The sequence below is a fragment of the Medicago truncatula genome, chromosome 4, assembly GCF_003473485.1.
Source record: "Medicago truncatula cultivar Jemalong A17 chromosome 4, MtrunA17r5.0-ANR, whole genome shotgun sequence".
Classification (NCBI taxonomy): domain Eukaryota; kingdom Viridiplantae; phylum Streptophyta; class Magnoliopsida; order Fabales; family Fabaceae; genus Medicago; species Medicago truncatula.
In genome coordinates, this window is record NC_053045.1 from 32,234,238 (window position 1) to 32,250,145 (window position 15,908).

The following is a 15,908-nucleotide window of genomic DNA, read 5'->3' on the forward strand; positions in this document are numbered from 1 at the left end:
TAGTCATAAGGTGTTTGACTCCATTTTCCATCAAGTGCCATGGACATGACCCATGTCGGCATCACCTCAACCTGAAGAGTGCTAATTCTCTACTATTATTCTTCGAGGTGCTTTGATTATTGATCATGAAACTCAAAACTCAAACAGGACGTGCCAAAATTCATAATTGCACACTCAGTTTGAAGTGCTAGAAAGATATTAAACTCCAACAATCAACCAAAAAAATGTTATACCGACATCTTTTGGGAGTTTTCTAACATGTAAGCAGTTAATAAAAAAGAGCACAAACATCAGACCAAAAACTGTAGAGAATAGAGATAACTTGACAAAGGAACTTAAAAAAGATAGCCTTTATCTTTTGACAACTAGGTCCATGATCATGTTGCTAGAAGTAAATGTGACTAAAGGAATTCATGAACTGAAGATACAGCCTAGAGGCAAACTAATGTTCCCATAAATCAAATCATGGTGCAACCAAACTCAAACAGTAAGGACACAAAACATAGCATTTCATTTCATATGCTCTCTGGTTTATGCTATCTTCTCAATAATTTTCAAGGTCATTGAAAAGAGGTTAAATTAAGTGACTTGTGTATCTTGCTATCATCAGCATATAGACAAAACCAAAGCATAATCATAGTGCAAGTTGAGATTGGCATCTCAAAAAGCATAATATTAAAAGAATTCTCACAAATAGCTTGTGATTAACATGATATAATTCTATAAACAAATCAAATAATTAAGTTCATAAGGAATAAAGATTCTGCTTTCCCCTAATGTATGTCCAGTCAACTGCCACAAACAGCTGGTGCCAACAAGAAAATACAAAAGCCAAAGTATTCTACCTTTCTCAGTTCTCAAGTTTCAAATTGCAGCTTTCAATGACCAACAAGCAAAAAGCACAGCATCTATTGATTTTGAATTTGAATTTGAGTTTCAATCAAACCAAATGAGTCTCCAGAGAGATGTGAAAACCAAACTTGCTTCTATAGTTGCTAATTACAACCTATTTACAATATGAATCTGAGAATCACTTAACTGAAAATCAAAATAAAAAAACCAAAGAAAAAATGTATTTTTTTTTTGCAAAATTGCAATGTCAATGCTATTACAATAGAATCAATCTTCCAATTCCAAAGCTCTCCTACGTCGCCGCGAGTTTCTACTGAACATTGAATTCACTAAGCTACGGCTTCTACTCACAGAAGCAACATTCCCTGTTCCAGAATTCGAATTTAAATTTGACCTAGAACCAATTCTCCCAAAGAATGAGAAAAAATTCCGAAAAACTCTTCCAATTCCATGACTTTCCCTAACCCTATGAGCTCTAACCGTTCTAGATATTCTCCTCGGAGCCGATCCTTGTGCAGCATTGAGCCCACCATCCATCTCAGTATACACAACCGGAAAATGACTCTCCCCGGCACTTCTTCCACCGGAGAATCTCCCAACAGCGAATCCACCACCGGGTAACCTCCATATCGTTAACCCGATAGCTTCTTCATCAATTTGACCAGAAACCCTAGTTTCAAGAGGATTGTTGAGATCAGAAGGAAGCTCATGGCGGCACACCGGGCACGAGTTTCTCACTGTCAGCCATGGAAGAATGCAATCGGAATGGTATAAATGTTTGCAAGGCAACTCACGCGCCTCCGCGTGTAGCTCAAACTCTTCTTTGCAAACGGCGCAGTGTAATTCACAACTAACGTGTTCTTCACAGATCTCAACAGTCGGCATCGATTCAATCGCCGCTTTTGACGCCGGTGGATTCTCCGGCCGTCCAAAACCATTCATCTCGATCTGAGAAAACTGCTCCAACAACCGATCAAATCCAGATCCAAGCAAAAACTCCGAAACCGTCGGTGGTAGAGGACGTAACCCCGAACCATCACCGTCATCGTAGAAAAGTTCAAAAGCGCTACCACCAGCACCAGCGCCGTCTTCTCCGACTCCATCATCACCGGCTCCACGAAGAACGATGACAGGATTGAAAGGTGAACGACTACCAGCGTCACGACGGCGACGGCGGAAGCCTTGTCGGCGAGAAGAAACGGTATCCGCAGGAAAAGGACTTAGACGGTGATGCGGGGATTCGCCGGCGGCGATCTCTTCGACGAAACCGTTATCGCAGTGAGGACAAACGATGAGGGTGTGATCGGATAGATTGATGAAGCGTGTGCAACTGTAGCACCAGTACGACGGCGTTTCGGGTGAGGATTCAGAATTCATCACGTTCTTGTTAGAGTCTTCTTCTAGAGAGAGAAAGAAGGTAGAGGGAGAAAGTGTGTGAAGATTAAGATGAAATGGGAAAGGGTGGATGAATTTAAGGGATTTTGAAGAAAGAGAGGAGCGTGTGTGAAACTGTGAAGAATGGAATGAAAAGAAACGAAACGAGAAACGTTTGCGTGTTAAACCACGCGTGTTTCGATTTTGAAAAAGGAACAATCAAAGCAATTTCTTACTCGTTAATTAATACTTTTTTAATACTAATTTTTAGACTAATACTCATTAATTAATTGTAGTATTGTTTGTTTACTTGTTGAAGAGTAAAAAATAATGACGAACTCGGTGACCTACGGCTGAAAACAGAGTAGGAATGGCGAAATCAGTCAGTGTAAATAAAAAGGGACTGAAATGGCTGGTTAAACAGGTTAGAGTAAAATAAAAAAACTAATAACATAAGAATTTAGGTGAATTTTTTTGTTACTTTGTTAATACATTTTTTTAGGTGAATTTCTTTTTTACATTGACATATTTTTAGGTGTATTCTCAATGGTTGAATCATTGTATTTTTTTTTACGTAATTTTTTTTTTTACAAAAAATAACGATATTCATTCATTCAAATCGATAGAGTACATCAGATACAAACATTGCTAAAAACGTAAAGAGTGGATCTGCGAACAAACTCACAGCACCAAGTTAATAGCATCAACGGCAAAATGCCTACAAATAATATGATAAAACCTAAGTCACTGAAATACCCATGTTTCCGGATCTGCAACGTTGACGTCCAAATCATTGCTTGAATTTGTAATTGATTGATGTAGATCTTTCAATAGGAACTGAACAAACTCCGCGACAAGACGCGAAATCAATCGCCGCACAAGACGACGAACAACAAAATGCCGCACTTAGACGACGAAATCATACAAAAAAATACAAAATGGACAACTTGATAGATGTGAAAATCACTTATTTAGATTGAAAGAAAAGGGGAAAAAAGATGTAGAGGGATGATTCTAGGTCAAAAAAATGACCTAAAACCACCTCTCCTCGATGAACGTAGAAGAAAGAAAGTTTAGAGAGAATTTAAAGTTTCTTTCACTAGAAAACTAGGGCCGACTTTTTACGTGAATTTATTGTTTGCTTTATTAATACATTTTTATTTATAAATTAATCATATAGTTTTTTTTTTTACATATTAATCATCTAGTTTGTTTGTCAATAATTGAACTATAATTTGAAGTCTTCGTCAATTTTATCTCAAATTTTACTCCCTCTTATCATATTTACAATAAAAAATTATTTTTTTATTCGTTAATTAATTGATGTATCAGGTCTATATATAGGTCAAATATATTATTTATTCGATGAACCTAAAAAGTTACTTTTTACTTTTAAATATGATCGAGACGAGTATTTTAAAGAATTATATTGAATATGATTATGATTCTATCGATCTCAAATTCGATATACTAATGATTTTTTAAATAGTTAAAAATTAAGGTTTTTTTTTTTAGTCTTTCAACTAAAATTGGTAGACTCTACCACCAAAAAAAATTACTTTTAGACATATCAATGATTTTGTGATAAAATACACAAAATTACACTAGAGTCGTTGTGATTTTCCCGATTTAAAGTGACTTATATATCAAACATGGTACATCTTCTTATAAGTGATTAAACTAGTTTGTTATATTGTGATGGTCTAGTTTTTTAGTCAAACCCAACAAATGTTGATAAATAATATTTTTATTGTTAGCTGCACCCATCTCTCTTGTCTTTCTTCCTCTCTCTTCTTTCATTCTCAAACCTTAGCGTCATCCCTTTCTTCTTCTTCTTTTTTTTTAGAGGGGTGATTTAGGATCAATTTTGAACCAAAAATTACCCATCCGAATTGTTTTTCCTTCTATCGTAATTGAATAAGTGATTTCACATATTTTCTCTGTTTTCTTTCGTTTGTTTTTGCAATTTCGTCGTCTGTGAACGACTCTGTTTGTTTTAATTTCTCGTCTTTGTATGGTGTGTTTTTATTTTTCGTCTTAGTGTGGTGTTTATTTGATTCAGGTTGAAAGATTAGCTTTGAGCAAGTGTAGATCCGATCAATGACAATGACTTTGGTGTCGTCAACGTTGCAGATCCGGAGACATGGGTAATCCCGAGACATAAATATAGTCATATTACTCATATCTGTAGGCATAAGTACTTCGCCGTTTTATGCTATTAACGTGGATGTTGTATCATAGATTCATCATTTTTGTTTTTAGCGAAATTGGATTTGTATTGTATCGATGTACTCTATCAATTTGAATGAATGAATATCATTTATTTTTGTCAAAAGAAAATTAATAATAATATATTTTTATTGTTATATTACATTTTGTAATTTGTCTTTTCTTACTGTTGTAATTTGTGTTAAACTTATGGTAAAATATTTGTAATTTGTGTTTTCTTCCTCTTGTAATTTGTGTTAAACTTATGGTAAAATATTACTCCCTCCGATCCTTATTATAAGAAATAATTAACTTTTTAGATTCATTGAATAATTAATGTATCTTGTTATAAATATAGACTAGATACATCATTCAAATGAATCTAAAAAATCAATTATTTTTTACAAGATACATTAATTATTCAATGAATCTAAAAAGTTAATTATTTCTTATAATAAGGATGAGTAATTGATTATTTAATTGAAAAAATTGTGAGCCTCAGCTTAGGGAGGAAATGCGATACAAGATGTTGTAATTTGCGCTAAATTTATAATTTGACAGCTTTTTACACTCATTGTAAGAAATTAATTGATTGTTTAATTGAGAACACTTATGGTAAAAAATTAATTGATAATTGAATTGAGAAAAAATGTGAGCCTCAAGTTAAGGAGAAAATATGGTACAAGATATTGAGTGTTGACCGTGGACTATCTTGCTAGAGACGCCGAATTTGATTTGAACGGGAAAATATTGAAATGATAATAATATCTGAAATATCATTACTGTGGCTGTGACCGGAGTTAAGATTCCTTAAACGAGGAAAATCTAGAGAAGGTGGTCCTCCTCCGTCGTCACCATACTATACACGGCTTGTGATGTTGCGTTTTCGTTGGTCTTTTTGGTCTTAACTTTTCTATCTTATCATAACTTTACTCTTGACCATTGTGGTCCCCACCTGCCACTCCTTTTTTCACTTTCACGCCTCCTTTTTCCTTTCCTTAAGTCTACATTCTTCCTTTTATTTTTTAAAATTATATTTATTTTCTTTTTCATCCGCTATTCAATATTTTTTAAAGAATGTTTATAGCATTTCATCGATAATTAGAATACAAATACAATCGGGTATTTCAAAATAAATAGTGGGATTAACTACTTCGATGGCCTCTTGAGCAAGAGCATAAACGACCATATTTGTTTGTCGTCGATTAAACTCAACCCTAGAGTATGTGAAACTGGAGGAAAGAGTGTTCTGACATGCTGCAATTATTTTGTAGAACTCTGTAACATCAATTTTGTTCGATAAAACATCAGCAATTGTTGTTTTGGAGTCGACGTTGTCAAACTGCATGTCCCTTATCCAATGTAATGTGTGATATAGGGCTCGTTTGGATTATGTTTATTTTGAGCTTATGCAAATAAATAAGTTTTTATGTTAATTTATAAGTTCTCACGGACAAAAATTGTATTTTTATAAACTATTAAACTACATTTACAAACTTATGAATAATGCATTACATAATTGTTTTGCATAAGCTCAAAATAATCCTAATCCAAACGGTAGCATAAAGCAAGTGCTTCCCATACATTGACAGGCACCAGGGGCGAGAGACTCATGGTCTTGGCTAACATGTAAGCACCTTCAGCATCACGTGAACATATTCATATCTCAACCTAGTTCAAAGCAGGTGAAAACAATGCATCAATGTTGCTTTCATATGACCCAATGAATCATGTCTGGAACACCGGAAGTTCGTAGCTGCTCCTGAACAACAGCATGAGAATGCATGACAGCAACAGAATGAGCATTCCCATGTTGTCGTCTTGGTGAAGAGTGAGTTGCCAGCCATTCATCCATGATGTGTCGAGAACGATCCACAACTCGAGCACATAATTCATTCTCGTTTTGCCAAATTTTAAATTATGGTGCTTCCAAATGCTCCAAATGAGTGACGAAATTCCAAGTGCAACTGTTTCAAAAGGAGGAAAATTACTTCACTTGTTGTTGATGTGGACTGGACTGCATGTTGCACTTAATGCCATAACCCTGCAAATTGCCAAACTTGAACAGAAAACGGGCATTGAAAGAAAATATGTTCGAGATCTTCTTCCTGATGCTCGTAACTAACACAATAAGTCGGGCACTAAACCCCTTTATCTTTTAGTTGCATTCTAGTTGGTAAAATCTCGTCCAACATATCATCCACATGAGATTTTTTAATCTTTGGAGGGACCTTCAATCTCCAAATACCCATCCAAAATTCCGGACACCGTAAATGAGTAGTATCCATAAGATCTTCCACACAAAGCCTAAACGTGCTTTTAACTGAATAAATCCCATTCTTTTCCGCCTTCCAAATCAACTTGTCATTTGTTACCTGGTTGACCAGCGACGTATTCAGGACATCATATGCAATATCTTTGCTAAAAACCTATTGAATAAAAGGAACATCCCAACATTTGGTCTCATCATCAATCAAGCTATCAACACAAAAATTACGGACAAAGTCAGCACCAGGTAAATTATCGTTGATAGATCGACCATCTTTGATCCATGGTTCGTCCAAGATGGAAATGGTAGCACATGTACCTACCTGCGCCACCTAACTTCATTGCGAACAATTAAACAGGCTTGGAGAATATTGTCCCAAACATAGCTCGGGTTATCTCCCAATCTGGCTGTGAGGAACTCCGAGTTAGGAAGTAACGAGCTTTAAAAAGACAAGTAACCAGAGACTCGGGATTTGTTTGGAATTTCCACCCTTGCTTGGCAAGCATAGCTAAATTAAAAGCCGGTAAATCTATAAATCCCACGCCAGCATGAACCTTATGCATTAATAGTTTCTTCCATGACAGCCAACTGATTCCCCTATTATTCGCACCACCGTGACCCCACCAAAAGAAATTCTTCATGACATATGAAGAAATAGCATGTAATATTGATTTAATCATAACCATGTGACTAGCTTTCAATAAACACTTGCTACTCTCATAATTGATACGCTACCACACTTTGTCTCTGATATAAGAGAAAGTTAAAGCACGATCTCTTATAACCATTGATGGAAGCCCTAGATACTTACATTACATGTGCCCAGAACGTCTTGAACCCCAATAATATTTGTAATGGAAGCTTTCAAGGCATCAAAAACATTTTGGTTGCAATAAATTTCTGAAATAGGTAAACTGATAGCTTGCCCCGATGCCGCCTTATAAGTGATAAGGATGTTCTTCATGACTTGTGTTTGACCTTCATCTGCTTTAAAGAAAAGAAAACAATCATCGGCGAACAAAAGATGTGAGATAGATGGAGCTCCTCTGCATATAGAAATACCAGATATGATTCTATGTTCCTCCGCGTCTCGGATAAGAGACGACAAACCTTCAACACACAAAATAAACATATAAGGCGATAAGGGATCACCTTGTCGGAGACCCCGACCTGGAATGAATGGTCCCACTGCGTCATTATTTACTAAAACCGAGAAATCAACAGTCTCTACACACATAGACATCTAGTAAATCCACCTATTGTTAAAACCCGTTTTCACCATAACTGCCCTCTAGTGGTATGCTTTTAATGTCGTATAGTTCTAACTCTTAGCAAGTAGGAGTAATAATAAAATGAAATCGAAGAACCATGTTAATCCAAGGTTCATACAATCACTCAAGTAAGATGTTGATATTTGGAGAAAAAATTGAAGTTGCAACAATAATCCTATTTCAAGAAACAAGTTAATCCAAATCTCAATAATCATAACATAAGTGAGTGTTTGGCTATTTGGCATGAAAGAAAAAGAGTACATCCAATGACAATGTAATAAAAATTACTAATATTTAGTTAAGTACTTTGATATGGAAGCTTGCCTATATGATTCTTCTTGATTCTAATTGTCTACTTTTCATTGTTTAAAATAAAAATCCAATTTTTTCATCCTATGTTTAATAAGTGCAGACTAATTTGCATTATTTCATATATTGTTACCAGTGGCGGAGCCATAAATTTTATCGAGCTTGGGTAAAATTTTGACCGCATATTCACATGTGACATAATATATAAACAGTCATAGAACGAAATAAAAGAGGCTCGTCATTTTATCGATAACTGGTTGACTTCCAACTTATAAGATTCTTTTACTAGCTTATTGGCAGAGCTTGATAACTGGTGGACTTCCAACTTTTTTTTTGAAGGATGGTGGACTTTCAACTTTTGTTGATGTTGGTGATAGCTTTGGTGCACCCTGCTATCGTTGCATATCCACAAATTAGAAGTTAAAATCTGATTTATTATGCCATGTTGTAGAAATAATTGTAAGTTTTTTTAGGTATGAAGTGATCGTGAATTGTAACTTGATATTTGTCATTTTGTCTAATAAGCTAATATGAATAGTGATTCAAATTTTGTTACCATAAATTAAATGAGCAATGAAGTATACATAAATTTTAATTTTTGTGAGTATTGGTTTGGGTGAATGGTATAATAGTTCATAGTTAAGGAGAATTATTCTAGTTAAGTCAATTCAAAAATTTATTCTAAAAATTGATTATAGTAATCAATTTCAAATTCCAATGGTATTTATTATATTCTTTAAAATAATTTTAGTGGTAATTTTATGAATTATTCATTTTTAGAATTTATAGTAGAATATAAAATATAAAAAATAAAATAAAACAATGATAAGTTTTAGTGACAGCAACAACCATAGGTAGCGGTCCATAATGTTAAAATGGTCTCCTTAGAATTACATATGTTTCGTCCGTAGGTAAAAGTGGAAAACATGTAGTGACAACAATTTGGCAATGAGAGACGGATTTAGCTACGGAAATTTGCCCTATAGTGACGTATATCGGCTGTCACTACAAATCAAATTTCTTGTAGCGATACAAAGAAAGTATGGGTTGAGTCCGGGCTCGTGCCCAGACTAGTTGGGTGGCAAATCCGCCCCTGACTGTTACAGAATATTGTAATAGAACATTTAAAATGAAGCTAAAAATGGTTGTGATCCAATACTAATGTTATTCTCATGACAGTAATTTCAATCCCCAAGCAAAATCTTTAAAACAAAAGCAAAAATTATTCGTCTCTTAGTGTGATCATATCTAATTATCCATTGTCCCACAAGTGTCAATAACAATATTAATCCATTTAATGTTGTGGGTTCAGCTTGTATCCCGTTTGAGAAACTCATGTTGTATCCATAGACAAATTCATTTTATCCCATTTTAATTATCTGTCATTATAATAAGAAACAATAAACAAAATAAGAGAAAACAAAGATAAAGAAAAAAAAAAAACTTAATTATGACCTTACATATGAAATGTTGGCAAAAACTTATGAAATGTGCTACGTATAAATTTTTAAGTCTTGATCTACTGTCATTGAAATGATAAAATCATAACCCATCGTGATAATATTTATTATGTCATACGTTGCATATGTAATTGATCGCAAAGAAATAATACTTAAATATTTTAATATACTTTATCATAAAAACAACTTTGAACACGAAAATAACTTTATAGTGCTTATAAGAAATTGATTTTGTCCTTAGCACATTTCACAAAAGAAGCTAATAGTGTCAGAAAACTCACCCTTTGCCAAAGAAAGAAAGAAAAGGACAAAAATGAAGTCAACAAAATCTAGTCTATAAAACAATTGAGTTCATTGACTAAAATGAAATTGACACATCTAGTCTAATAGATAATTGACAATGTCTAGTCTAATAATTGGCAAAATATTATCATACTTCTCAAAGCCTTGTATTGTATGGATTAAACATGAAAGCTAATTGAGTTCATTGTTGAGTTACTGTTGTGTATGACAAAAGATAAAAAAAATAGTCAAACCAAAGAAATTATTTAAAGTGACTTATTGGTTAAGCCTATGAAAAACCTCTTCCATAAACTTGAAACATATGTGCGCAAATCCAGATATATAAACAATTCACAAACTTTCAAAGAAGTCAAACAAAGAAACTTAATAAAACAACGTTCCAATATTGCAGGGATGAATAACTTTGATATTGTGCAACAAAAATATGCAGAACTCAAGCTTAGACATATACATAACATAGAAATGAAATAAGTACTTGGTTAAAAAAATTGCTTTGGTTGTTATATAAATGAAGTAAACTTAGGCATGAACTCTATTACTCGATCTTTTAAAATAGTATGTAGAGTAGTGCTAGCAACACTCTCTCAAACACCCACTTCATTATTGGTTTAAATCAAGGTGGGTCTTACACATTAGAAATGAGTTCCACTTAAAGTCATGGGACATGCATTAGTTTCATCCAATAAGAGAGTGGGTGTTAGAGAGAGTGTTGAAAAGAGAGTGTCATTAGCATTACTCGTGCATATTTACTAGTCATATATCTATGTCAGATGTCAAACAAAAGCCAACTAGTTTCTTGACAATGTCAAATATATGCTTTAGAAATGATTCAGTACCAAAACTAAAAAACACATTTTCTATTACAAAAAATTGCATGTTAACAATGTCTTGGTAATGTCAGATATATGCTTTATAGCTTCTTGTACCAGTCTATCTAATGGAAAACTATTTGACAATGTGTTTCAACAGATAAAAAGATTTGAACATGTGTCAAAGAGAGGAAAAAAAATACAAATTAAACACATCAACATCTACATATACCAAGACCCCCTCATATAAACTTGTTTTATGAGATATTATCTACACTCATACTATGCAATTATTAGTCCCTTGATTAATTTCAATATTTCATTTTGGTCTCTTAATTAATAAAGTTATGTTTTAGTCCCTAATATATGCTTTTGTTAGCCAATCTAGTCCCTTCCTATTTGAACCCAAAATATCTATGGTGGACCACCATTGTAGGCGTACCACTGTAGACCTTATTACTTTATTTAATTTTAGTCATTTAATCATTTTAAAACAAAATAGACCATTTGATCATGCAAGACCATTGGATCTAATAATGCACCACCAGCACATGATTTTTCTTTCATTTTCTTCCTTCTATTTCTTCTTAATATTCATCCATCTTCATATGCATTCAAATTCAAACCCAAAAAAAATATATAAAAAAATAAAGTAAAACCCAAATTCATTTTTCAATCTTCACCTCTTGTGTCTCCCAAAAAGCTCATCAATCCCGAAATTATTAATATTTCACTTACAAATTCATCAACTAAAAAACAACACATAATTTTATCACTACACCACCACCATAAACAACAATAACAAAGAAACCATAACCTTAGCCAACTAAAAGAAATGCTGCAAAATTCATAACCTTAACCAACTTGAATTTCTTGGGTAGAACTGAAGCGACTAAAAACAAAATCATTACAATTCTCACACAATATTTCTTGCAATTACGAATTGTGTCGTGTAACTGGAATCGATTTGAAAGATTTGATTATGGCTCTCTCTTAGAAACAATTGTTATACCCTGTTTTTGGACCTAAAAATACTGGGCCCAATTTCATTTCAAACTTTGTCAATTATCAAATTTCAACTGCACAGTTCAAATTGTCCCTGCCTCGCAGTATTTTCAATCACAATTCCACCTATGTTTTTCTTGCATAAAACCTTTCGAAATGTATTTACTTGTCTTGTAAGTCATTCAAAAGTGTCTCTGAATCATTACATTGCTTTTTTTCCACAGTTTATTTCAAAATTTGCAAAAAAGTCATACAGAAGGGTATTTTGGTCATTTCCTGCAGTGGGACCCATTTTCATCCTTGTGACTGTCTCTGAGTCTTTTCAGATTGTTTTTTAACATTTCATCAGTAAACCTTGTTAAATTCATTTCAAACTTGCATCTGAGTCAGTGTCAAGTCAATTTGAATCTGTTTAGGTCAATTTTAGCCCTAGGGGCATTTTGGTCATTTCACACAAGATTTTGGCATAGAGAGGTTACTTTGAAGTACCTCATTTAAGCCATTGGTTCGTTTTAGTCCGCTTTGTCAATTTTATTTTTGTTTCGCTTTACGTTTGGTCAAATTGCGTTTTTTATTCAATTTTATTTTAATTGCATTTTGGTCCCTCAATTGAGGTCCCAAAATTGCATTTTTTTGTCCAAAAAGTTTTTAATTTCATTTCAGTCCAGTCCATTTTTTTTTTAAATTGCAAACAGGTCCTTCAAGTCAAAATTATAGGGCAGCGCCCCTTTTTTCGGTCCAATGCCACATGTCAGCTTTCTAATGGTCCGATCACTCACACATCAGCTATAAATACTGTTCACAGTGCCACATAATCAAAAGATTCCATTCACACAGTGCCACATCACAAACAGATCCCAACTTTCTCTCTCCATTCTGTTAGATCAAAGAAAACAGATTCACCAAGAACACCAGAACCAAAACCGAAAATTCATCAGAAATTCTCAAAGATTCATCACTGAATCATCATCATCGAATCACTGCTCTGCAATTCGAGTGCAGATTCACCACCAAAAGCGGCGAATAAGCACGATCACAGAGAAGAGGAAAAGAAGAAGGAACCGAATCTGCAAGGAAGAAGAAGAAACCGAAAAAACAGCAAGCAAAAGAGCAAGCAAACGTGAGCAAGCAAGCGCGAGCAAGCAAACACGCGAGCAAGCACGCGAAGCGCAAGCAGCAAGGACCGTAACAGCAAGCAAGAAGAGGTAAGCATCCTCTTCGTTTGTTCCTTTCCTTTATCTTCCGTTTCTTTTACAAAAATTTCATCAAGATTCAAACTCAGATCTACTCCGATTCAAGCTTTTTTCGAAAAATCTAAGTTCGGATTCGAGAAGTATATGAAAAAGGATATCTAAAAATGTAAAAATTTCTCGAATCGGAGCAGTTTGATTTTCCGGCACGGTGGCGCCGCCGCCATCCGCCGCGCCGGAACGGAGGAGTTCATCGGAGAAGACAACCGGAATCCTAGAGAGAAGTGAGAGCTTCTCTCACTAAAGGGGAGAAGAGAGAGAAGGAAAAGGAAAAAATGAAAAAAACCGGATTTGAAGCACATATATAGAACATTGAACCGGTCCGGTTTATTTTCGGTTCTTCCCTTTCTTTCTCAACCTCTAGATCAATCCAACGTCTCCTGTGCAATCTGAGTTTTGTGTGTTGGGCTTTGGGTTGGGCTTAGGCTTCTTGCGCGTTTTTGCTTATTTTCCTGCTATCTGCACCATAGTTCTTTGCTGTTTGAACTTCTGCATGCTTAAATTTTCCCTAAAAAATCTCCAAAAATTATCACATGTTTCTTGATGTATTTTCATATCTTTTTTATATTTCTCAATGGTTTTAAAATGATAAAAAAAAAAAAGAAGAGCATGTGATATTTCTTGGTTAATTAGTGCATTTAGACATAAATTTGTGCATTTTTGGTAGTGTATTCCTCATGAAATGTTGGCATGTGATGTGAATTTTTGGAATGCAATTTTGTGATAAATTTATTGCTGATTACATGTTTAATTTGCTGCTTGTGCATCTCAATTTCATCTTCCTTCTTGGTTTGCAATTAGTATGCATTTTTACTAGTAAATAAAGCGCCAAAATAGTTTGGAAGTGTGCCATGAACTTTAGCATCAAATATGTCCCATTTTTTTTCACATTATGACACAAAGCAAGACTTCTAAAAATGCCATAATGAAGGGATTATGGGTCATACATATGCTAGAGCCTTGTGACCATTTTCATGCACATTTTGTCACTTTATTAGTTTCTTTTATGTCTTTCATCTTAATATTTTTTGTGCATTTCTTTTACACTATGCTTTATTTTACTAATCATCTCATTTCTTTTGTTCCATTCATTTCATGAGTATTTCTCCATTTCACCACTATCTCCTCCACTTCCTCTAGCTTAGCGTTTATTTTTTGCAAATTTTAATTCATTCGGTGGTGTAATTTGTTATCATTGGTTTGTAGCTTGGCAAAGAGGCCATAGAATGTATTTAGGCAATTCTTGTAATATGGACTATGGACACTATGGCGCACCGGCACGCACACACTCACCCTAGATGTATGCCTAGGATTGCATGTGTAGATGTATGGCTAGGATTGCATGGTTAGATGAACGCTTAGGTTTAAACACTTAGAGAGAATCCAATTTTTTCCAAAAAAATATGCAAACAAACTCGCTTCAAATATTTTTCATAAAAATGGAGTCAAAACTCCAACAATTTTTCACCTTTTATTTTCTTAATAAAATTCTCAAAGAAATCTAATCATTTAGACTTTTTTGCAAAATCACTAAACAAACCCCCACTTTTTCATACTCTAATGCTCATGAAGCCTCTCAATCCCCTTCTTCAAAATCATTTTCAAAATTTAAAATCAAACAATTAAAACAAAAAAAAACAACAAGTCTTTTTAGCAAGAACTACGCCGGTTTTGATCCCGTAAAACGGTACGTAGGCAAGGGACTTTAACCCCTCCAAGCCGAAATAAAATCAAATTCTACTTCTTCTCACCCCCGTTCTTAACTAATCACACCTTCATTTTTCACAAGTAGGCAGTAAAAAATAAAGCGTAGAAATAAACTTAGGAGAACGGTTCTTATGGAATACCATAATCGCTCCGGGTGCCTAACACCTTCCCGTAGCGAAAACGACCCCCGAATTCGGAAAATCAAGGGTTTTTCTCCTTTTACCCTTCCCAAGAAAAAAGAGAGATATCAACGGTCAAAAGGTTCAAGTCCAATTAATGGCTTGGCACCCAAAAACCATGATAACAGAAATGGCGACTTCACTGGGGATTTTCTTTTAGCGGGTCACGCCTAGTTTTCCTTAGTTTATATTTATGCTTTGTTTTATTGCTTACATATGTGAATACTTGTTTATTTTCATTTGACGTGTGGGGTGAGAATATCAAAAGTCCTATACCCGGGCTGAGTGAACTTATGTTTAGGTAGAGATATAATCGACAATTCGATCCGGGGGTTGCCTCGTGTATTGGATTATGCGATCAATCTCACATAGCTGAGGCATTTTGAAGGTGATATTGTCGGCGTGTGTTGTCATGCTTAGGCACTTCACTTTCAATTGTTCGACGAAGCTATGAACCGTAGTTACCAAACCCATCCTAGCCTTTTTAGGACGTAGTGCGGTGGCTAAATTGAGTGTTGTCTCAAACTTTAGTCGTCACGCGATACTACACTCAAACTAGACCTTCTCACAAATAATCATGGAACGGGTGTCGTCCTGTACTACCATGATATATGTGAGAGAGGTTGCAGTTTGGGAACTGTGTTAGAACCTTGGTTACTACTATCCAAAGCCTTAGTTCACCGGACGCCGTGTCCATCCGTGGCCCTGGTGCTTTGAATCTCAACCCACCTTGTTCTTTGTAACTAAACAACACAATCATGCATTCATCGAAGGGCTTAAACAAATGGAAATTTTTGTAAATAATCACAGGTATGAAGAAGGTAGATGTTCCAAAAAAGTTCAAAGTCCCGGAGTTCGACAAGTATAACGGGCTGACTTGTCCTCAAAATCATATTGTCAAATATGTCCGGA

At 34.7% G+C, this 15,908-nt stretch overlaps 1 protein-coding gene across 1 annotated transcript; it reads right to left on the reverse strand.

The window, feature by feature from the left end:
• Window positions 1–698: 698 nt before the first annotated feature.
• LOC11414430 (E3 ubiquitin-protein ligase RDUF2) lies at window positions 699–2,389 on the reverse strand. Its single transcript, XM_003606657.4, has one exon. The coding sequence runs from the start codon at window positions 2,227–2,229 to the stop codon at window positions 1,120–1,122; it is 1,110 nt and encodes a 369-aa protein (XP_003606705.1). The 5' UTR covers window positions 2,230–2,389; the 3' UTR covers window positions 699–1,119.
• Window positions 2,390–15,908: the final 13,519 nt, after the last annotated feature.